General features: G+C 41.4%; 1 protein-coding gene across 1 annotated transcript in view; it reads right to left on the bottom strand.

Annotated features, from left to right (window-relative positions):
* MED27 (mediator complex subunit 27) overlaps nt 1-24,527 on the bottom strand; it is a 104,063-nt gene that overhangs the window by 38,704 nt on the left and 40,832 nt on the right. Inside the window, exons 3-4 of the mRNA XM_088147064.1 lie at nt 23,800-23,930; nt 3,564-3,657 (exon numbers count right to left, since the gene is read on the bottom strand). Of these exons, the coding sequence (XP_088003190.1) occupies nt 3,564-3,657; nt 23,800-23,930 (225 nt within the window). The remainder of the gene's footprint in view (nt 1-3,563; nt 3,658-23,799; nt 23,931-24,527) is intronic.

The raw sequence follows: 24,527 nt of genomic DNA, 5'->3' as shown, positions 1-24,527 counted from the left end.
CTTCCCACCACTTGAGAAAAATGAATAATCTCGGTCTTGCCCATATTTGTGATACAATCTTGCTCCCTCCCTCCAAAAACGATCGAATGCTCCTCTCCCCAGTTGCTTCCTAACCCTTAAAGGATTATAGTGTAGATGAAGCACTATGAACATTTTGTTCCACAGCTGTTGACCAACTTTCTCCAGTGCTACTTAAAGGAAGGAACATCTAAGTAAATGGGTTCAATTAAATGGGTTGGTGTTTCATAGCTGCAGAAGTCTGCCTACCACACCTTATTTTGCAGAAGATCAGTAGTAGGGAATATTCCTTTGTCTCTGAAGGGTCTAAACATCTGGAAGCTTCCAACCATCTTAGAAGGAATGCCACAACATGTTCTGCCTTATTTAAAGAATTAAGGGGCTATACTGAAACAACTGTTTGACCCATTTCCATTAAAAAAAAAAGCAACCTTTACTTGGACTGCTATGAAGAAAGGCACTGTTGTTCAAGGTGCCTTCAAAAGCTATGATGGTGCTATGGCATTTGAATTAGAAGGCTATGGTTAGTTCCACTGTTGATCCGTGGCTGGAGAAGCCCTTTCAAAATATCGTTTAGATGTAAAGCACAAGCTATAGTTTGCCCATTTGGACATCACAACAATCCACGACTACCAAAACCAGTCGGTTAGCAATCCACACATTAAGGAACAGGAGGAAGTGGCATGTCCTTGGGATATCAGTTTAATCAGAGTTAATGTTCCTTAAAATGATGTCTGCAAATTGGAAGCAAGAACTACAGTGTCAGTCTTCTCTAACACATCTGGAGGATGTCAATACGGAGAAAGCGATTACAACTACCAAACATTCTGGGGGGGAAAGACCATGTATGTTTCCTCCCCCCCCCAAAAAAGCAGTTTTACAAAGCCTGAAATTAAGGTGTAATAGTCAACATAGCAATCTTAGCTCCGAGAAAAATATATGAAACGTGTTCCAGAATTAGAAGCTGCTGAGCAAGAGTGAAACACTCAATGCTACAATCATGTTAGAAAAAGAGACCACACTTTGAACCAAAGTGTAAACCTTATTTCAACAGCATGCTTAATGTTATTACTTTCAGCATTCTTTTGTTCCGTAATTCTTCAGTTCTTTTAGTAATAGTCTGGTTTTTATACCCATTTATAATGTTAGCAAAAAACAACATAGGCTTTTATCCCACATGTACTTGGCAAGGATGAACTAAGGGGTGACAATTCACCAATTGTTGGTGTAGTACCATCCTGGTTCACTTCACAAATGAATGGGACACAATCTTTCCTCATCAGATGCCACCTTAGCCAAGACAGTCCTAACCTCTAAAATAGATTTATTGTACTTTCACACATCAAGATATTGATTCTGGATTATTTATTCTGCTCAATCCTTCCAACCTTCCCTAAGAAATGCGAGAGGGGTTGGTGGAGCAAGAATAATTCCATACAAAACAATAGTCATACTTTAAAAAGAAGGATCACACACCAGCTCAACTCTGGTCATCTCAGGGCCTGCCTGAAAAGAGAACATCTGTAGTTTTCCAAATAGTATGCAGACTCGAAGACTGATTGTCTTTTAAAGCAAGAGTAGTGATAGTTTGATACTGGTAACCTGGATGTGAGTTCCAACAGAGACAAAATAGCATTGTGATGAAGGGGGAACCACTTCCTTCAAGGCATTAATGTATCTATAGTTAGCAAAACTGCCAAATTTATAATCAAGTCTGCTCAGTTAAGAATGGTCAGGTTCAGCCCAAAGAACTCCAAGAGACAATGCAAATACAGTTCTGTTGTGTTTATTAGCTACAACCTCCAGACAGAAAATCTCCCCAGACTGAACCCTAGTTCCCAAGCCAGCCAGCCACAACACCGTGAATTCCTCAGGGAGGTGCCAGGCTCATCTTCTTGAACTTCCCACGCTCCTGCTGGCGGCTAAGAACACGCTTATTTCCCTGAGCCTGGCCTTCATAAGTCCATTCCATCACAAGAATCCATTATATTAAAAGGATTGGGATAACTTGTAAAGGTGATGGACTTCACTGAATATACATTGCTCTGTATCTGCACATCTGTACCCCTTTTATTTTGTCAACTGAGGGTTGTGTTCCTGCATTCTGGTGTTTTTTGATATGGTTGACTGACTAATCAATAAACTTTAACTAATTAACAATGTATTCTCTGGAATTTGGATGCACAAGCCCAGAGGACTTCAGAACCTCCTAGACTAAACACATAAATCTCATTTAGGGCTTATGGAGTTGAACGAGCCTCTTTAAAAAGTTTATAGGTTGTCATCTTCAGCTCTCTCAGTTACAATGTGCAAGTCCTGATTTCCCCAGTGCAACCTTTGGTGGAAAAATCACTTTGCAAATATCTCTATTTATGTAGCCCCACAGTGAAGGAACATTGGGAGTCAGATCACATTTTATTTAACTTAAGAATTTATATGCTACCCTTCGATAAACAGTATTTTCAGGGTGGCTTATAAATAAAATACAAAGTAAAATACATAATTAACCAACAATGAAATCCAAGGACATGAAAGAAAACACATCAAGGGCAGAAGTGACAGTCAAGCATAATATTCAAGCATATTTTAGAGGGGAAAATATTTCAGTTTGATCTCTGACCGTTTCAAATGGATCAACATTTCAAGGTGAATTCAGAGGCCACGTGGTTATTATAACATTTGAACCCCAGAGTTGATGGCTGAAGGGCTTTATGATTATTAGGGACCAACAGCATCATTGTGGTGGTGGGGGAGGAATTGGGCCAAGGCAGAGGCTGTTGCTGTCCCCAAGTGACTGAATAGCAGCTCCTAAAAGAGCTATTTCAGAGGTGGGGAGAAGCTGGGGGAAAAGTTGGGGGAAACCCCTCTCTTTGGCAGAAGGATTTTTGTAGAATTTTCACTCTCACCAGTGAGATCCAGCATGATTTTGGATAAGTGGGGAATCAGCCAGACTGTTCTTCAGCCTACTTAAGATTCTTCTGTAAATCTACCAGATCGATGGATTGGGGCTGGGAGGGGGGACCTTGCCTGCCAATTCCCTGTAGAAAAACATCGGATTACTGTTTATCTAACGGTACTTAAAGCACAATATATTTCTATGATGTAACTCTCTCTAAGACAGACCTGAGTATCGTGCCAATGGTTTTCTTGAGACCATTGTTTTCACATAGGACCGGCTGCATATAGAAACCTTTGAATCGATGGGATTTGGGAAATGCCAGAATTACCGTAAGTTTTCAGCTCATTTATATCTTCTAATAAAACTGTGTTCCAGGCAGTCTAGGCATCTGCTGCCTATTACAAACGTTGCTGAAAACTGCCTGAAGATGAAAAGAAATAGATATAAATATGCATTTATATCTATTTATCTCAGATAAATAGCATAGATTATTCTGATGCACGTTCAATAGGCATCAGAAATATCATTTCGCATCAATGGATATGGCTCCCCGTGCATTTTGAGGAACACTTTCAACAACACCAGTAGGCCACTAAGGTTTATAAACAACGACAGCAGCAGCAGTAACAACTCAGCTTGAACTTACCAGCAACATTGCAGAAGTCCCATTTGGCCTGGATAGGTGGATAGACATCTCAGGAAACATTCGGTCAATGCGGTTGATCACGTCATCTATATAGCTACAAAGCAAGACACATATTACAATGACTAAACAATTTGCATTATACATAAAAGAAAAAGTCAGCCGGGGATCAATTCAGAATTATTCAGTGGGGGAACTTGGGCTCTTTCTGAGGGTTGTGAAAAATGCAACTATTAGCACCCAATGGGGTGATCCCCATCCAGAGCTCCACAATTTAAGTTGGTATCCTTTCAAACAAAATGGCTTTGTAATGTGGTAGAAATTTACTTCCTTAGCATGCTTTGCATTAACATGCAGATTATTCAAACATATATTTTGAGAACCTCAGCTGGAAGATATTTCACCATCTGTCCCATCAGCAGAGACAGAATGTCAACTAAGAGATGTAAGTGAAAATAAGGATTTAGAAAGATTACTTAGTAGTCAGCTTGGAGCACGGTCCTCCAGGGGCAGTGGACCAAGAAAACACGTACTGTCGCTAGCCTACATTTTGGTGTTTATTTAAAGAGCTGGAAAGTTTATCCAGCAATCATAACAGCATTCTTAGGGACTCACCCAGCCAATTATGCCCTTCAAAAACAGAAAGACCCCAGGAGGAGTGTGGGGTAGGAGAGTAGACCTATCAATCAATTACAAAAAGAAAAAAGAAAAAACCAGCCAGAAATTTAAGTTAATTAAAATTACAGCTAACAAGGGGAAGAAAGATTTGATAGCCATCTCCCACAGCTTTTGCCAAAGAAAAAAGAAAGGTTTGACATACTATTGCATTTAGATGGACAGCTTTACTCGGAGGGAACAGAATGTGTTGCTCAAGGCCCGCGTTAGACTTCGATGCAGATTTTCTGAAAGCATCGATTCATCTGTGCAGAAAGATTCGTAATCCTTCGTAGGGACAACTGTGTAACGCCGCGTATACAGCAGCCTCTACATCCCTAAATTGATTGCAGGAAAGCAACACATTCTCTACGTTGATGGTTTTCAGTTCTACACTGGACAGATGGCTCTGTTCTCAAGCCTGACCTGTTTTAAAAGCTGGACCCCGTCCAGCGATCTAGTGTTAGCGTTATGTTTAGCAGCCCAGGCGCCGCTGAAAGCTCATTTCTCCCACACGGTTTGTAAGATACATGCTGTTCATTTTTCAACTCCATGCATGATGCTCAGAAGCCCCCCCCCAAAAAACACAACAATATAAACTCAACTCCTGATTTTTCAGAAAGGTAGAGAAAAAGGCAAAGAAGGAGGAAACTGATGTGGGAGAACCGTAGCTCTCATCCTCCCCTCTTGAGCAATTCTTTGTTAATTAAAAGAACAAAAATGTGAAAAAGTACCACGGAGCATGGTGCTGCTTGGAATGCAACCAGAATATTTGGCAGAGAGTGACAATTATTTAAAAGCACATATTCTGGTATATCTTTTTAAATAGATAGAGGGCCCTTGTATTGCTTGGGCCAAAAGAATGTTTGCAATTATTTTTCACCCCCAATTCTATTCCAAAAATTGAGAACACTAGAATCTCAGAAGGAAGACCACATATATCCGAGGCCAAATTTGCTCAGTGCATTCGGGTCATCACTTCTGAACAGCATTTGTGTACTACTTCTTAGCATAAAAATGGTCCAGGCGGTTTCAAAGAGTTTGAAACAGGACCACCAAATACATGATGATGATGATTATATTATGGTGCTGGTGGTTGTTATCCAAAACACAAAAATGTTACTGGCTGGAAAAGGCTGTTATTAAAAGATTGAAGGCATTATGGAATCTGAAGCATGGCTTCACTATTTGAGACCATCTTCCCCAACCTGTTGACTCTTTCCACATGTGCTTGTCATGCTAACTACAGATGATGGAAACTGAAGTCCAACAATATATATTTATGGTTTTAATGTTTTGCGTGAGCCACCCAGAGTCCCCCATTGGGGGAGATGGGCGGGGAGAAATTTAATAAATAAATAAAATAAAAAATTGAATATGCCTGAAGAGCATCAAGTTAGGGAACAATAACTTGGTCCTTGGAGAAGGCAGATTTTTTTTTCATTCTTTGCAGAGAATCAGCTGGGGATGACCAGACTTGACTGTTGCATTTAGCCAAGTAATAGTCAGGTTACAGATTTCCCAAAACAGAGGAGACAGAGATGTTAACATGAGCACCTCCTTTTAAAAATGGACCACCAAACCATCATGATTCTAGTTGGGTAGACGGATGAGCTTATTCATGTTTATCCAAACCATGCTTGTTCAACAAGCACAAACATGTCATATACGTGCCTCTTATTTTTCTCCAGTGGCGAGAATTAACAGTATTTATAAAGCGGCTATCTCCACTACCTCTTGAGAAGAGAGAGTTTGTCATTAGAGAGTTGAGCAGGTCAACCAACTGTCACATGCCAAAACCCTGCTCCAAATGCTGGAATGAGCCAAGAATGATTTGGGTCGTCTGCATCCGAAGCACCACTCTCAATTCCGGCTTTCCTTTACAAAATGGGATGTCTATTTTTTTCCACCAGCTCCACCTTCCAGATTTGGTTTGTGTTCACTAGGATAAACCAACTCTGGAACTAAGTGGGGGAAGAGGGGCAGACATTTTTGGTGGAAGTTGGCATGTCTAAAAGCAAGTGCGGTCTGGACCAAATTATTGGCATGAGAATGGCAAGACTTCTCCCTACATAAAGAAACATAATGGTGGAATTCTATGAATTGCCAAGGTGAACAAGGGATGGATTTTTCAGAAGACCATCATGGAAACCCAACCAGACTGGCATAAAGCTGACTTCTAAGCTCCCTGAAATTAAGAATCCAAGTCTCCAATATCTGCAGTGAAAGAATCTAAGATAATTGGGGATGGAGAGAAGAACTGGTTGTTGACCTTCAGAAAATTGCTTTGAAGAAGGTCCCATGTTTTGTAGTTAGGGACTCTTGTTTAAAGGTTTTAGGGTAAAGCTTAGGGTTACCCCTACAGCTTCATGGGACATTACTGCCATGTGAAAATTCATTGAGCTGGTCCAGCTTGGCATACCCTCAAGATGCATCGGATGACAATGTCTCTCATCTTCAGCCAACATGTAATGAGGATGAGAGCTATCGCTGGAGTGCACCTAGATGGGAAATGCTGGCCTAGCTAGCCATGCATTCAAAGTCACAATTAAATATTCCAAAAATACTTGGATCCCAAACGCTTTTCCATTTATCACAAAAGGTACTCATGTTATTGCTCAGGTAAGGTAGGCAGAGGGGGAAAACAGAGATCTCAGACATTATTGAGGAGAGAAGTTTAGAGAGAAAATATTATGCAGGACATTAAACTGAGATGCTGATCTGCAAAGCTAACCTACCATAATTTGCTCAGAGGTAAATGATTAGTTAGGTAGATTTTCTCTGTAGAGTTTGAACACACAGGCCCCATTCTAAGAACCTCCCTAATTTATTCCAAAATAGTGGAAAACAGAAATATCAAAATGACAGCACCACGGAACAGGCCCCAGGGAGTACAAAGTCCTTCATACCATTTTCTTAAAGGTAGAAAAATTAAACTAGTCTGTCTGAACTTATCAAAACAAAGGTGTCAGATTTTAAGTACTTCCACTAAGCGGTTGTCGCACATTTTGTGGAAGATGATTTTTTTCCTGACAAACGGCTAAAAAAAACCCCCTAAACAAGTTACTTGTAGAGACTAAAGCAACACAAGATTTCTAAATCGGGTTACATAACAAACGACAAAATTATCTGTTTCAGATTTTTCAAACTGTTTGATCTCCTCCCCAACCTCCAATATACAAATCTTAATTATAGAAAGGGATCATGTTGTTCAACCCACCCAACTATTTACAGTAAAGGGGAGGGGGGTGTACAAGGAAGACATGGCCATGTGAAAATGTTCCAACAGAATATGATTAAAAACCCACTTTATTTATTTCACTAAAGCAGGTGTTTTTTAAATTATTATTTAGGCAATTTCTCCCTTGCTTTTCAAGAGAGCCAAGTTGCATGGCCAACATTTAAATGGCAAATCACGGCAGATCAGTCCAATTTTCTATTGGAAAATAAAACGAGGGGGCTGGGTTTGAACTACCCACCACGACCGGCTCGATCAATAACGTGTGATTCAGAAACGCTACGCACGCTCGGCCTTTCAGTTCTGTGTTTTGTTTGATTCCGAGTTACTATGGATGGCATTACTATGGACGTTTTAATATTTAATGTTGCAATTACAAGAGCAGTTGCTGTTTAATATTTATTGTGGATTGGGCTCGGCTTCACATGCTTTGCGGCAACGGATTTCTTAATTATTATTATTATCGTGAGCGGCTGCAAGTCTGTTTGGTTCGGTGAGATAACAATTAATTAATTAAACCAGCCCATTTTGTAATATGATTTTACACGTTTGCGGCCTGGTCTGTTATATGAACCGTCTCGCTGTGCTTCGTTAAAACGGCCTTCGAGTTTAACATGTATATAAACCTAGCCAAACAACATCACGCCTGCAACTAGCTTAATGCCCCTATAATTTATTTATTTTTAAGTCAAATGTCACTGCAATCACAGATCAAGAAAGCATGAATCTGCTCTGCAGCCATCACTGGAAACTCATCTGACCGTGCAAAACATTTTCAGCGCATTGACTGAAAACTGACACTAATTCCTTTAGAGAAAGAACTTGAAAAAGGAACGTGTCCAATGCTAGACTGTCAAAATGGGATTTTAGGAGAACAGACCATCATGCTGAGATTCGTGGTATATTAAACTGCCTGTTTCTTGAAGTAGGCTGTGTTTACAGTTAACAATATATTTTTGGCAGCAGTCACTCATGTCATGGAAATACAGGGGAAAAGGCAATTAATAAGTATTTTAGCTACGTCTTTTAGAAAGCATCCATGTGGCAGGAAGGTGGATATTTGCTTTAAATGGATTAGAGGACAAATATTGGTACAGGAATATTTTAAACATATCGTCCAACAAGAACAATTTAATACTTCTTTTGCAGCTATTTAATTCCAACTAGCTTAAATATTCAGAATGTTACCCAACACTAAAAAGACAATGGCCTTCGTCTGGCATTTTTCCTTCAACTCAAAACTTCTTTGAGCTATCATTTAAAAAAAACCTATGAAATTATTAATACCTTATCTTAACTTCAACTTCAAAATATAAATAACTCATCTCTGGGTTACCAAAAAAGCCTGTTCACCATAATAGGGTTATTTCAACATTTCACAACATGGTGCTGAAAAAAGGGACTTACAACCAGTCCTTGCACTTACGACCGTCGCAGTGCCCCCCTGCACGGTCACATGATCAAAATTCAGGCGCTTGGCAACCAGCATGTATTTATGATGGTTGCAGCGTCCCGGGGTCACGTGATTGCCATGTGCGACCTTCCCAGGGGGCTTCCAACAAGCAAAATCAATGGGGGAAGCCAGAGTCACTTAACAACTGTGCCAAAAATGTTGTAAAATCAGGCGTGACTCGCTTAATGACTACATCACTAGTGACAGAAGTTCCAGTCCCAATTGTGATTGTAAGGCAAGGACTACCCGTATTCCAGATATAAGAGCCAGTTTGGTACAGTCGTTAAGACATCAGGTTAGAAACCAGGAGACCATGAGTTCTAGCCCCACCTTAGGCACAAAGTCAGTTGGGCGGCTTTGGGCCAGTCACTCTCTCTCACCCCTGGGAAGGAGGCAATGGCAAACCACCTCCAAAAAGTTGCCAAGAAAACTGCAGGGACTGGTCCAAGCAGTCACCAGGAGTCAACACTGACTTGAAGGCACTCACACACACATTCCAGGTATGGTCTCACCAGTGTAGTGTAGAACGGAATTATCACTTCCCGTGATCTTGACATTATACCTTTATTATATGTTCCCTTGTTAAATGCTTGCATTTGGGCTAAGATTTCAGAGGTGACTCTTACAGTAGTTTAGAAATAAGCAAAAGCTTTCCCCCACACGTCCATGAAGCCACCAAGAGTTGAGCTTCACTTGAAACTACCTTGATTCCAACTTCTCAGGCACGGAATCTTTTTATTTTGCTATTAATTGGTTGTGAGTGTTCTACAACCTCAAGTTTCAACCCTCACCACAATGCCACCTCCTTTCTATGGCTCCCTTGAATCACAGCAAGAGATCACATTTCTGTAGCACAAGCATTTAACTCATACATCCGGAACTCCTTCTAGCTGTGGTTGATGAAGGAATTGAATGAATCTTTATTATGCCCCTAGACAGCACAAGGACAAACAAAGACAGGGATAAGCAGAAAATATATAATGCTGTCTTGACTTCAACTACCAATTCAAACAACAACTGTTTAAAAGCAGCTCTGATTACAACAGGAATCCCGCTTGAACATTAAGAAATGCAAGTCCTGCTTTCAACATAACACGGCTTTCAGTTTTTCACCACCTTTAAACCTAGCATGAATGTGGAGACAGGAGGAGAGGAAATGAGAGAACGGGGGCCCCCCAGCTCACTGTCTGATTAGCCACAACTACAAAATCAATAACATTAAAGCAAACTTGGTATTGGTTGATAAGATTGCTCAAGGACTGAATTTGAACACTGATGAGGATTTCGCTTGATTTAAACATAGGACTACTTAATGGTGGCTGGAAGGATTCTCATCTGTCATGACCCTTTCAGACAGATCAGATTAGTACGGAAAGGAATTCTGCTGACAGGTGAATTCAGACCATGTTTTAGCAATTTGGCACTTGAACAAAGAAGAGTTTAAGAAAAGCCCAGCTAATTCAGTAGACTGTAACTGAAGGAGCTGCAAGAAAGAACACCCATTAAGCTTGCCATTACCTTCTCCCCATAGCGCTCCACATCCATGTTGGAATACAGAACCCATAATCCCCAAATGTCTGGCAAAAAAGGGCAACCCTGCTGGGAATGTGTAAGTTGTAGCTGACACACCCCAAATTGGGGAAGGCTGGCTTAGCCCCTTGGCAGATGTCCCCCTACCTTAAAAAGCAACTTTTTGTGGGAAGATGATAGCCATCATCTCCCTTATGAAAATGGCTGAGTCTTATTTACTTATTGATGAGACTTAGATGGCCGTCCATCCTATATGTCATAACTCCAAGCCAAGGCAGAGTTAGAGGGAACGGACATCTTCTCATTCTCAGAGAACTTTAGGGGAGGGTTTTTTTCTTCCCATCTAGCTTGGAGACAGAATTCTTCTAATTAAATTCTCATTAAATTCAATCACTGAAGAACTTGAAGGAGGACAAGGACATCTGTGTTGGACACCTGAATGACTCTCACACGACCCAGGTGGGTGAGATTTTCCACTGCGTGCTCCCCAGGGTCTGGGAAACTCTAAGGTAACTTGTAGGAAGGTAGAATTCCAGTGCACAAAAATCAGGAGTAATTGCATCAAGGTTAATAAAAGGAAGTGTAATTAATAGCCTTTTACGTGCAATCCGATTAGAGTGAAAAATGGTACAACAATCTAAAGCGATATATGGCTAATTGGACAATTCTGTCCAACAGGGAAACAGCAACTCTGATGCCTCCCAAGAGAGAAATTGGAAGAACGGGGAAGGAGAGGATGATTTTGTCAAGGCTTTCATCAATCAAGTGTACTTCACGGTGTTCGCCAGGCTGGCTTCGATTCAAGATCTTCAGAATTGGCAGCTAGAACATACCTGGGACGTTACTATCCTCTTATTAAAAACCATGGTAAATGGTAAATAATGAACCTTGAAATACTTGTGTTCCTGTACAGAATATAAAAGAAGGATGATAAGGCTATCAGGGGAAAGAGAAGATTTGCTTATTACACAGCTAGGGAAAAAAGGGCGTTCGTTGAAACCAAGGCAGGCAGGAATCCAACTGAGGAGAGTGAAGCTGCCTGGATAAAGTGAGATCTGAGAAAAGGGAAATGCAGCCACACTTGTGGACTGGCTTAGAATGGTTCTCTAAAACGTTAATATTGTTTCCCAATATCCTGCGAAACTAAAATATCCAAGTGAAGTCTGCAAATCCACCCCACGACCTGCCACCTCAAAAGATGTCCTAGTTCTCATGGATGCTCGACAAAAATAGCTCTCCGGTTTCCAAGATTCTCTAACTCGCATGTCGGGAGAGTAACATCAACACTAACCAAGATTCAGGAGTCAGTTGCCCATTGCACCTATGTTTAATGAGGTACAGTGTGCAACTGTCTCCTGAACCTTGGTCGGTGCAGGAAAATTTATCTGCTTCCCAAGACTTAGGAAGTCCTGTAATCACCAGGATAGATTAGCTGTGGCAGGAAACATGGTTCAGGTGACATGGTATAAGGAAAATGACCTTGGGAGACAGGAGGAAGAGCCGCAGACTAGACAACGGTCGAATAAGCGGCAGCTGAGCCTGCAGAAGGAATGGGGGTGTGGCAAACGTCTCAGAAGGGACCCTCCCTAGTTTCTTGAGCTGTAAAGGTGAGGGGGGAGAGACCTGCAAGATTGATTTAGTCCAGATAAGTAGGTCGTCCAGACAAGAAGCATACCCAGAAGTACTACCACTAACTTTATTGTAAGATTACATTAACAGAAACTTGCAAGTCTGAAAGTACGTCTCTCCCCCCCACCCCCATACAGCTTCTTGTAAGAAGCAGAATTTCTTCTAGTTCTTACAAGAAGAAAATTGTGCCTGGCAACTTTGGGGGGAACTAGTTGCAAGGATAGGATGTCACAAGTGAAAAGCTCTTACTGATAGTAAGAGGTGAAAGTGGGGAGATACACACACACACACAACAAACCAGGGTCTCCAAAATCTCAAATAGTGACCTTTCAGTATCTTGACCTTGTGTGGTCTTTGTATGTTAGCACACACACAAACAGACCCCCCCCCCCAACAAATAGATGCTCCAGTCAAATAACTTGGATGAAAAATAAACATCTAACCAATATCTCTGTGTTGGCTAAAACTAACAAGCCAAGCCGTCCACCAGTTTTCTGTCGGTGGCAGCTGCAAAGACAATGACAGGGGCAGATCCTCTTCTTCCAAACAGATGCACAAAGAATTTGAGCTGGCAATTTAATTGTAAAAGTAACTAGCTGAACTGGTATCCAACACTGACATTTCTTGTCTGAATAATGCTGGCTGCTCTTGTTTAAAATGTACGTGGACAATTAAAACGTTACTTAACTTTACATTAAATAACCTTAAAGATAAATCCATAGGGACGGTATCATTGTTTGAATTAGCCCGTTGCCGAAGCCACGTCAACCATCTGTTAATCGAAATGGCAGAAAGTAAAGTCGTACTCTTCTGATTTTTCACGAGCTTTTTCATAAATTGTAACTAAAATGCTAGCAGGCTGTAACCTTTAAAAGAGGGGAAATCTCCCAAGAATGCAAAACAGTGTTAGCAGCTTAAAAGGTTTAGAGCTCCTGCTATTGATTGCAACATCGTTTTCTGAGAAACTGACAATTTATTGGGGGGGTGTGGGGGGGGTGTGGGGGTGTGCCTTTCCTTGGAAACCAGTATGAGAGAAAAGGCAGAAGCCAAATCCTGTTGCAAACACATGTTGGCTGCTGAGTTCTGAAAGCCCTGTTTTCCCTTCAATAAGAGGGTCTGAATATTATCTTACTAAGATGGGCATTAGGGCTATGTAATATTTCAAATCCACTTCTGAAAAGAGGCTGCAGACCACAGCAATCTTGGGAGAAGGATGTTGCAGGTTTAATGAGTCAACAACAGATGCAGCATTGGTGCGCTGGTATGCTCCTAAAAAACTGCAGAATCAAATCCATACCTCTGCATGGCCTCAGTAGACAACTCTACATCACGTACTGTATGGTTTGCCAAGTATCCTCAATGAAGTGTCCTTCAATCGTGGTAGGATAACGCCCAGATTTCCCAGGCACCATAGATGCCCCCAGGAATTCCGGGAGTTGTCTCACCATGATTGGAGGAGAGCAAGTTGGGAAATCTGTTTCAATGCAGGTCAAATTGCTCAATACAGTAATCTGGCGTTGCTGGAGATCGTTTGGTATCTTCTAATCCATTGGCCACTTGACAATTTTAAAAAAGGGTTCCTGTAGAAATACCACTCCTTTTCCTCATCACGCCACACATAACCAGTCTTCTAATTCTTAAAGAAAACAATCACTTTCTTAAAAAAATGCCGCTGATGTCTTGAAGCAGCTATCCCCTTCTGATGATCAAAGGAGAACACGAGGAGAATTTTGGTAATGTCCACAGTTTACCCATCTCATCTTCCGCTTGCTTTGCTTTCTAGTAAAATGGGATCAAAGTGCAAAGGAATGCAAAATGTTGAAATAAAAGGGGAGGAACTGATTTAAAATACCCTACACCCTACAGAGAAAGAAGAGAATTAAGTCTATTAAAGTATCATGGGTAATTGAGTTTGTCCAACCTGGCACCATCGTTCTGGAAGCTGTAGGACATCTAGTAGGCATCAGGTTGGAGAAGGGGATGTCATTGATGAATGCAATAGATTGAGGAAAATGGTACTTTCTTTACAGTGTCCCAGGCATAGTAACAAGCATGACAGAACATATCTATCTGGTTCTTTCATCTCCTTCCCCACCTCAGTCCCAAACCTCTCACCTATTCTGTATCCAACTTCTCTTTCAGGACCATTTCTTGTCCTCTTTGTCTCCTTACCAGTGTAAGACTTGACACAAGTGCTCCGAGATTAAAAACGTCTCCTCCACGAGAGCCTAACTGCTCAACTCAAAAGATGCCATTAGTACATTTGCAATTCCAAAAGGTTCTATTAAGACAAAAAGACTCAGCTCTCCAGATGAATGATTTTGTTCCTGAGAAATTGCTGATACAGCTGGAGCTGCCAGCCAGACAATTTTATAAGTAATAATTCAGAGACATATTTGCCCACCCAAAATAAATAAGAGCTTCCGTAGTAATACTTCCAGAGACTGTAAGAGTTGAATGAGAACCTGTCTTATGACAAAGCTTGGGGAGAGGGACAGAACTGTAAAGAGTCAACAAAGTTATCATGTCCCTTGGTTGTCTGGGGAATTCTTACCCTAATTATCCCAAGGATTATCTTGGAAAAGGGGCAAAAGGGATGACTGGTTACTCTAGCATTATTCTCTAACCCATTCTCACAAGCTCACATTCCTATTTTCAGTCACTGCTGCCACTGGTTGTACAAGCAATGGAATCTGAACAATCAGTGAAGAGGTGATAAATGACATCTCTAACAACTCAAATCTCTCTAAAGCGCGGAATGCAAAGCGTGTCGCAAATTGGGGTAAACAGCTTGGCAGAACTCCTCTGAACCCAGAGAGTCGTTCAGCCAAGCCATTACTCTAACTAACACGCGCAAACTATTTAAGACGGCAGTTAGAATTCAGCGGTAAAACGTGGCTTGGCTGATACAAACGCAATTGATATCACGGGCAGGTGCTGTAGCTTATTTAATGCATCCCCTGCAGAAAATTATGTAGTAATGATTTTGAAGAAGGCTGTGGTGATGCGGTCCTTATTGAAAAAGTAATCGGTGCTCCCTCGGATTTCAATGATTATGGCCGAGTGTCCAAAATTCCTTTCTTTTTTAAAAAAAAGAGCAAAGTGCACAAACTTGCAATAGCAATGAAGCTCCAGGGATCTCCAGACCTTACTCAGTCAAGACTTGGCCCTAATCTGGAAATTGCCATCGCTATCTTAAACTCGGGTGGGCAACCTCGACTGCCTCCCGAATTGCTTCCAGTCGCTAACGACTGGCACCGTAGCTTCCTGACGTTTTGCGGGAGAAGACATAAACCGCAGGAGAAACTCTAAAACAGGTTTAACTCTAAATACCCTCAACGACTGTCTTTGAACCTGGCGAAAATGGAAAGCGTTGGCTTTATTACATCTGTAATTTGGGTCTATCGGTTGTCTAATTGCCCTGCGGCTGCATTTCATTGCCTGTTTCTTTCCTTCCTAACAATGGGTTAGGTTCATCAGGAATTCTTGGTGCCTTTAATGCCATCAACCATAGTATCTTTCTACATTGCCTTCAAGGCAATGGTCTTGGGGGGGTACAACTTGGGGGGAGTACAACTGGGAACAACCCCTGCCCTTTCCTTAGGGTTCTGTCCCATCCCCACTTAAATCTGACCAAAAGCTATCTAGTTCAACTAGATGCCTGGAAGAATCCCAGAAGTGAGACCTCCCAACCCTACCATCAAGCTCATGATGGGAGATACCAAGAGGCATCAACAACTAGTAAATGCTAATGGCCACTGAATTCTCTGTATTAACTAAGTTAAAAGTAAGTTTCATAGTTTAATTCTGTAATGGACTTTTCATAGACAAGGAAAGAAGAACCCCATATGCAAAATGTTACCGGAACATCTCCACGTTCTTCCCAGATTAAAGACGTGAGTAATAACCTTCCCATACTTCAAGAAGAGGATCAAAGAATCCTCACCCTAATGAATTTACTCATCAATGGAGTGGCATGGTGCACATATCCAGTTTTCCTTTCAATAAATCTGGTTAATAAGTCTTTGGGAGAATCAGGCCTTCTTGGTGTGAACAGCAATTGGGGAGGGGGGAATCTTCCTCTCTACTTTTTCCACACTACATCTCTCTCATAGCTCTCAGCACTGTAATCCTCCAGGGACAATGATCATCTGAGTTGGTCTTTTCTGCCACTTCTCCAGGTTTGTAATATCCTTTTTCAGCTACACCAGCGTGCATGGTACAAAGATATATTTTAAGATGGCTATCACATTGTTTCTTATTCATTTCTTCTCTAAGTTAAACCTAACTTAGGTTAATGACTTCAATTTTTCCCCCTTTGGACTTGATCTCCAGGCCCCTTCAAATTTTCATATTGTTTTTCTCTTTACCCCACTTTGACTATATCCTTATGCTGATTTGTAAGAGTACAATACTGTTAGGGCTAGATTACTGAGTTAAACAGTAACCAACTCCTAGAAAATGTGTATGTGGCCTCTCATACAACTTCAATTATATGCCATCAAATTGGTGTTGATTCTTAGCAACCACATAGACAGACTTCTCCACGAGTCACACAACTAAATCCAATATATTGCTAAAGCTGACTGCATTTGCCTGATATCCTGAGCCAATTCAGACACTAATCCTAGGGAAGCCATGTTCTCATGTGTGGCATGTTATTCAAACTGCAATCCAACCATTCTGGCCAGTTTTCTAGCCAATTTTGTGAGGATCGATAGAGGTGGGAAGAACAGAGATGTTGTGGCTGGAGGAATCTTAATTTTCACCCTCTTACTTCTCATCTCTGGTCTGGAGGCCAGAAGAAAGAGAGTTTCACAGCTTAACGCCACCCTTTCTCTTAATTTGGACAATATGCCAGACAATGCTTAATGTAAATAAGTCTATGACAAAGTATGGTTGTGGTTAAAATATTCCTCCATGGCACAATTCAATCCATGGTCTGCCCTCCAAGGTCAGGCTAGGCAATCATGACTTAACATGAGCCATGAACCAAGTCTGGGTGGCAGACAGATTGTCCTCCTTTCTGCTAGGAAAAAATGTCCCAATCACTAGCATATAGTGAAGCACAGAGAGCCATGAAAACTGTACAAATTGACCACGTCTGCAAGGTGTTAATCCCTTCTGGCCTTCAAACCCTGTCTGATGGCAACCTAACACAAGCATATTCAGAGCAAGTGTTGCAGAAGATGAGGCAGTTCACAAGTAGCCAGGCAACCGCTGGCGTCAAGCTTGTCCCAAGCAGCCCCAGATAAGTGTGATTTTTGCAGAGTTGGGCCACTTCCATTCAATTTCTAGAGCCAGTTAACTCCTAATTTGCAACCAATAATTATATCCCTGCATTTCAATAACCATCCTCTTGTTAAAATCTCTGGAGCCTATTAGGTGCATAGCGAGGGGGGTTACTGAAAGTTCTTTCTTTCAAGCTTTAATGGAAATGCTGGGAAATGTCTGAAAATGCAATACAGCTGGTGGGGGAGAAGGTTATAATTAGACTTGCGGCTGGTTCTGTCAAGGTGATGTTCTTATTTTGACTTGGAGGTGGGAGAAACAGTACCAGGATCAGCACTTTTGTTGGCTTTGCCAATCATCTCTTCCACCCTTGTTTTAGCTTGGTGGATACTAAGCCCTGGATGTAACACTTAGTAGATGAGCTGAATGGGGATTTAGAGACTCGAGTCGGACCCAGACTGAGAGACTCCATCCAGGCTTGCTGTATCAAGATTATGTTTGCACTCTGCCTTTCTGTTCCTGAAACTGCACCTACAGGTAACGTGGCAAGGAACACAGAATCATACATCACAATGCACTTATCAGGAAGAGCCCTGACAGCGAGTAGATCACCTTCCCAATAAGAGATTTTAAAACACAAGGTGGAAAGAGAGATTCCTTGCGTGTCCCTAATGTCCCATGAATTTTGAATGCTTCCTGGCTAGGAGGAAATAGCAACTTTCCTTGAAGAATCATTCATTGTTCATGCTCGGATCTCATTCAGAACTCATCGGCCTTTGCCTGGAACTGTCCTACAATGAAACTTGATAGAACTGGAAAACCCCAATTCCTCCCCGCCTCTTCTTCCCTTTTAACCCACCCTTCCCACAACGGTGAAATATTCTATCCAGCCTCCAGCCAACTGCCCTGGAATTTAGAGCCTTTTGCTCACAATCACCGGCGGATAGAAATCCTCTTTGATCCATGGAACAAGATGCCAGAAAACCAACCCATTCCTGCCAGCCCATTCTTTATAAGACAATCCGAGCAAGATCCAGCAGGTCCACTAAAGACCTTGTTTGTATCCCAAACAAAGAAACAAGATCTCTGAAGGCAACAAGGAAGGCCAGTTCCTATAAGCAGGAAGCAGAACTGAAGACATGCACTGTCCCCACCTATTACTTGACCTAGCAGAATGCAATGTAATTCTATTATTATTATTCTATTCTATTCCTTCTCCCACTAATATAGTCCATCTTCCAGGAATTTTTGGAAGTTTGGTATTCAGACAAGGCAGTCATCAACAGGCACACAGAGATAAACATCTACACGCTATTCAAAAGAGACAAAAGAAAGGAAAACAAAAGACCAGAACATCTCCTCACCAGCAATCATCATCCAGATAAGCAGAGATTAACACCAGGATTACTACCAGACATACAAGCAGTAAACAATACCTCAATCAAGGAAGTACCAGAGGAAAAGAATAAAACAAAACAAAACCCACACCCCCACCCACGCTGGCAGGGCATGCCACTGTGTAGAAACAGAGAGCAAACCCCACTCCATTCCAGCACTGAAGATGTGACCTAGCCGGGTAATGAAACGTTTGCAAGAAAACAACCAAGCTCAGAGAACCCCAAGGACTCCACAGTTCAACCCTGAGCTACACAAATTTTCTTCTATTGAGTGCATCTTCTTCTCAGAAGCCACCTATTCATGTTTAATAAAACATGATGTGATGGCATCTTTATTGGGACAAGTAAAGGCCTGATCCATGCAACCTTTTTTCAAGTTTCTTTCTACCGTTTTCTAATGGATATGGCTATTCTCTGACATTTTTTCTCTTGTATTCTCTTTCCTTCTTCCATGAACCTCAGTTAGCCATCCATAAACTCTACTTTCAGCTATTTTGTGCTTCCCATTCTCCCTTCCCTGTCCTTCATGAATGACAGGACCCCATTTTTCTGTTAATTCATGTTGGCCTACACAATGAGTAGCCCACCATTTATCTGGGCACTGCATTAGTAAGGTCATTTATTGCAATGAAGATACTTATCCCATAAGTGATTTTTTCCCCCTCCCTTTTCTCACCCCCATCTGGCTAACTACAAATCTTTTTTAGTGGAGACACCATAAGCTGCCGCTACTGTTGCAAATTCCTTGGCCATCAATCGGGATCGATCAGCTCCAGCTCTTTAGGAAAAAAAAAAAAAGCATTTCTAAGAAAATGTGCAGTAACTCAATACACGGACAGAAACGTCAAAACAAAATCTGAATACAGCCAAAGGCAGATTGTGTTGTTCTAGAATAAGATAAAGAAGATGGAATGTGGAAGATGCAACCTTCTCCCCAAACCCTTGACCCAACAGAACACAACTTAATTTTATAAGGAATCGTTTTCTGATCAATGATATACGTTTGGCTTTTCCTAAAGAGTTGAAACTATTATGAACAAATCTGCAAGAGCAGATGAACAGAATCTCAGAAAGCAAAAGAGAGTTGAGCTGGAGTGGAAAAAAAAAATATGGAAAAAACCACAATACCATTGCCGTGCTGAGTACGTGAGAGCAGTGCAATCACACAAATGAGTACAAAACACACCCCTTTTGTACGGGTCGGCAATCGCCTTACATTTGAAAATAATATTGACTTAAGTCTTTTTTATTTCAACAGAATAATTTCGGGCTGAGGACGAGTCCTCTTCTTACTGTAGTTAAACCACCTTTGCCTCTCCAATGCAATGAAAATGCAATGAATGGATGAGCCGATAGTTCCACTGAAAATCATTTAAATTGCTGGCCACCCCCATATCAGGTAGCATCAAGTTCCATAGGTTGATTATGTAGGGTCCATTGAACAGGATGCAGAGATGCATCATTCTTAGAGAATCCACCCTGGTTTTGCACTTGCTAATTTAATACCCCGAAAACGCAATACTCAAGGAACGGTGTGATAAGCCAGCGCACGCGGATATCAGATATATCTTCTTTCATATCGAAAGTTATTGGAAAATGATCTCTTCCTTATTAATGCAATTCCCCTTTTGTATAAGAAAGGAATCTCAATCTTGAAGAAAGCACACAGTATTTTAATCTTTAATTATATTAACTCTTCTAGGGAGACGCGCAGACCGAGGCCTGTGGATTATTTCTTTATTGCATATTAGCTCTGTGGTGCTTAATGAATATTGTTACTTAATGCAGCATTTGCCAGTAAGGTTGGGGCGGGGAGGAAAAGTCAGTATTGTACTAAAGACATTTGGAAGAATGGAATTATTACGATATGCTTAGCCTCTCTCTGTCTCTCTGGAATAGCAGTCTTGGGTTTGTCAGAAATTATTTGCTACTTTCTTCGACAACAGCAAGTGCCAAAGCATTGTTGGCGCCCAGGGTTAGGACCGTCAAGATTCCCACAAAGTTGTACAAATGGGGGGCGGGGGGAAGGCTTGATACAGGGCAAAATCTGTCTGTAAATTAAGGCACCCAAGAAGAAATTCTCTGCAAAAACAGAGCTAGCTGTAGTAGATTAATCTACTTCAGATTGATATGAATCTGGTCCAGGGTTAGGACCATCAAGATTCCCACAAAGTTGTACAAATGAGGGGGGGGAAGGCTTGATACAGGGCAAAATCTGTCTGTAAATTAAGGCACCCAAGAAGAAATTCTCTGCAAAAACAGGGCTAGCTGTAGTAGATTAATCTACTTCAGATTGATATGAGCAGCGAAAGCAAAGAGAGATTCTTTATTACGGTCAATGACACTTTACAGACATAAAACTAGCATTAGTTGTGAAATTAATTAAGCATGTCAATTCAATGGCTGTGCATTTTGCATATTACATGACTAAATTTGGCTACACTTAAAGAGATAGTCATTTGACTCCGAGAGCGATAGTTGCGTATAAAACTGATCAGAACGACTGGGGAATTTGATTCAGCGTAGGGCTATCCGCTCCAGGTGGATGTCAACGTAAAACAGCGTAACAGAACGTGCGTGGACCAAATTTGGTTTTAAACCCTTTGCCACATTGCAAGCTGAATTAGAAGGGTTTTTTCCCCATCACACCACTCGACAGACTAAGCCGAAAGACACAAAAGGGTCACAGCCATTTGGGGGGTTTGGGGGAAAAAAAGGGTGGGGGGAGAAAAAGAAAAAAGAGCAAAGAAGGGGGAAAAACCCCATTCATTTCAAGGAACTACAATCACAGTTGTCAGTGTTAAGGTTGCTATCAATCTGATTCCAAGTGAAACTTCCATTTTGCCTTTTTACAAATGAAGCATTTATTGGCTATATAAATTGATGAAATAAATACATACATAAATTTAAGTCCAGAACAGATAGACGATTGATAGTTGGACGGACAGAAGGACAGATACACACACATGGGGGGGGGGGAGGACAGAATCAAGCCCTCATCAGAAAGATATGAGTCAACTCCATGCCCCAGATAGGGGCCTCATTTATTCTGCAACTTGCAAAGAGGTCCACAGTTAGCCCAAAAGTTGGGGGGGGGGTTGACCAAAGAATGGAAAGTTTGCATTGCCGGGTCATATTGTTTAGCCAGAAAATGGGGGGGGGGGGGGAGATACTCAGCTCCTCCTCCCCCAGATGCTGGCTTCCTTTCAAAACTGTGACTACATCTGCTTGGGCGGGCTGTTAAATTTCAAGGTCTAGTCATGGACATTCCACAATGCTCTGAAAAGAGGCTAGAAACTGAAAAGCCGTATAGCAGAACGTCCTATCTTCCATCTTCTCCCGGCCTCTCTTCCCCCAAAGCGCTGAAGTCTCCTTGCTAAATCACCTACCGACGGGAGGATTGTGAACCACACAAAACCTATTTCCTCGCAAAAGAGAAGTCTGGGGGGACGAGCAGCTCATCCCGAGTTTTAAGCAATTATTTAATTTCAGCCACCGTTCCATTTTTCTTGTCAGCCTGATGGAGAATAATGAGCAAATTGGAGAGACAGAGAGAAACGGCTAACAAAGTTAGCTAGTCACGGAGCCTACTTTGTCAAGTGGGGAAGACTGCTGAAAAATCCCCCCCCCCATGGCAATTCCTCAGCCTGAAAATGATGGCGGTTAAGGGGAAGTGTGAAAACAAACACAAATTGTCTTCTCGAATGTCCTCACTCATCCCTTCCCATCGCAACTTTTCCAGGGGGCGTCTCCATTCTTTGCAAGGCTTTAGCTGGGCAGATGATACAGCAAGCCCCTCGGTTAATACTACGGACATCTAGCTAGTGTTGTCTTCATTGAGACCCCAACAGGTTGACCCGATTCCCATATTCCCTAAGCTAAAAAGAAGTTTCATTCTGGCTTCGGATGTTTTCAGAATCCAAAAATTGTAAATTCTAATTCCTGGCTTAGTGTATTGGCTGAATTCAACAAATCATGTTAAAGAAACTCCATACACATGCACCATGACACCTCATTTGAAGTCCACACATCTTCAAGTGGCCAAGGTGAAGAAACACTGGCCTAGGCTATGTTTCCTCCTCCTGTCTCCCAAGGTCATTCTCACATCCAGCTAAGGGGAGGTCCCTTCCTCGGTGGTTGATTCCACTGTTGAACTGTGGTTATAGTTAGAAAGTTCCCCCCCTCCCTTATTCAACCGGCACCCACTTTCTGATAACTTAGGACCATTCTTTCTTTCTTTCATTTGTTTTACTAAATTATTAAAAGACATAATACCCTATATTATTTCAATACAACGGTATTTATACAGTATTAACTAGAGATCATTAACATTCTAATGTTCAGATAACTTAGACCTTTAAAAACAGAAAAAAGAAAAGGTTTATATTAGTGTTAATTATGATCTGAAATGTCGATGTTCATAAGCACAAGATTATTTAAATTTTACATCCAAAGCTAAATATAGCATTAGTAAACAACTGCAAATTACATTAAAATATTTGTCATCCAATAAGGGTTTTTGCCTTAAGCTGAATACTTAATACTAAGGTCTCCACTGTATTGTTATTATTTGTATGTGTTGAGAAAAAGAGAAAAGAGCAAAACAACTTAAAAAAAGGAAAAGAAAATGGGGGGGGGAAGGCAAGTTGGTTTCTAGCTTCCCCCTTTTTGTGCTGCTACTAATTTGTAGTATTTATAAACATTTAGGAGCCAAACGGTATATGTGTGTATTTTCCATGCTGCGTAATATATTGTACGTATTCATCCTTTCTTAAACATTGGGACAATGAAGATTGTGACTTTCTTCCATGACGTGTATTTTAGGGATCTGAACTGAACTCTCATATTTGTCCCCCAGCCCCAACAATCTTCTCTTCTCAAAGCTAAACATACATCACTCCTTCTCTCTGTCCTCCAGGGCTTACGTTTCCAATCCCCGTTGACTTTTCTCAATTGGACTTCTCATTCTAGAGTGAGGCTCAGTCCTGATCCAACACTTGAGATGGGAAAGGGGGGGATTGACCTATCAAGAACAGGATTCCCTCTGCTAAACCAGATTTCATTCATCTACTGTACCTCTCCCACATGCACACTTTTGACACTTACTGAGGTGGCAACACCAGGGTGGTGGGCTGAGCCTTGGGCCTTCGCTTGGCAGATACGCCCATTTGATTGGCAGACCTCTTCAAAGACTGCTGATTCAGAAGACCAGATGCCAGGCTGGTGTGGTACTGCAACTAGAAAAGTAGGAGAAATAAGAATGACAGATGTTCAAAAACCAACAACCCCAAAGCGCCTCTTTTGATTTCATTCCAACGCTTCCTAAGCCAGATGCGCAGGATGGAGAAGATTTTAGCCAGAACCCAAGGCTTCCTTCCACAAAAGCGCAGTTTTATACCACCCAAAGCACTTCCCTTATAAAGCATGGTCTTGGGAAGAAACAGACCATAATTTGCCATATGGTATTTTGTGGTCTTTCTGGCAAACCTTCCCACGCTTTATCTGGAGATTACGGCACTTTCACAACAAGCGTGATTAGGCCTCCAACATCAGCAAGTGACTGAGACGATGACAACTTACTGTTTCACCAAGAGACATCCAAATGTTCTCTGGAGTTATATTTATCACGAGATGGCTTGCAATTTTACTTGTGAAAGACAGTCCTTTTATTTTGAGACAATGAACTTCACTGGGTCTGGGGCACAGAATTTCTTTGCAATCAGAGACCACAATTAAAAAAAAAAAAAGGGAAAATCCAATACCTGCCCCAAAGCCTACAGTGAAGGGGCGGTGATATAACACTGAAAAACACAACACATAAATTTTATAAGCAA

Source organism: Python bivittatus, unplaced genomic scaffold (assembly GCF_059951505.1).
Source record: "Python bivittatus isolate LINGU-HERP-01145 unplaced genomic scaffold, Pbiv_v1 ctg000160_np1212, whole genome shotgun sequence".
Lineage (NCBI taxonomy): Eukaryota > Metazoa > Chordata > Lepidosauria > Squamata > Pythonidae > Python > Python bivittatus.
Note: the sequence above shows the minus strand (reverse complement) of the source record. Positions and strands in the feature narration are given on the sequence as shown.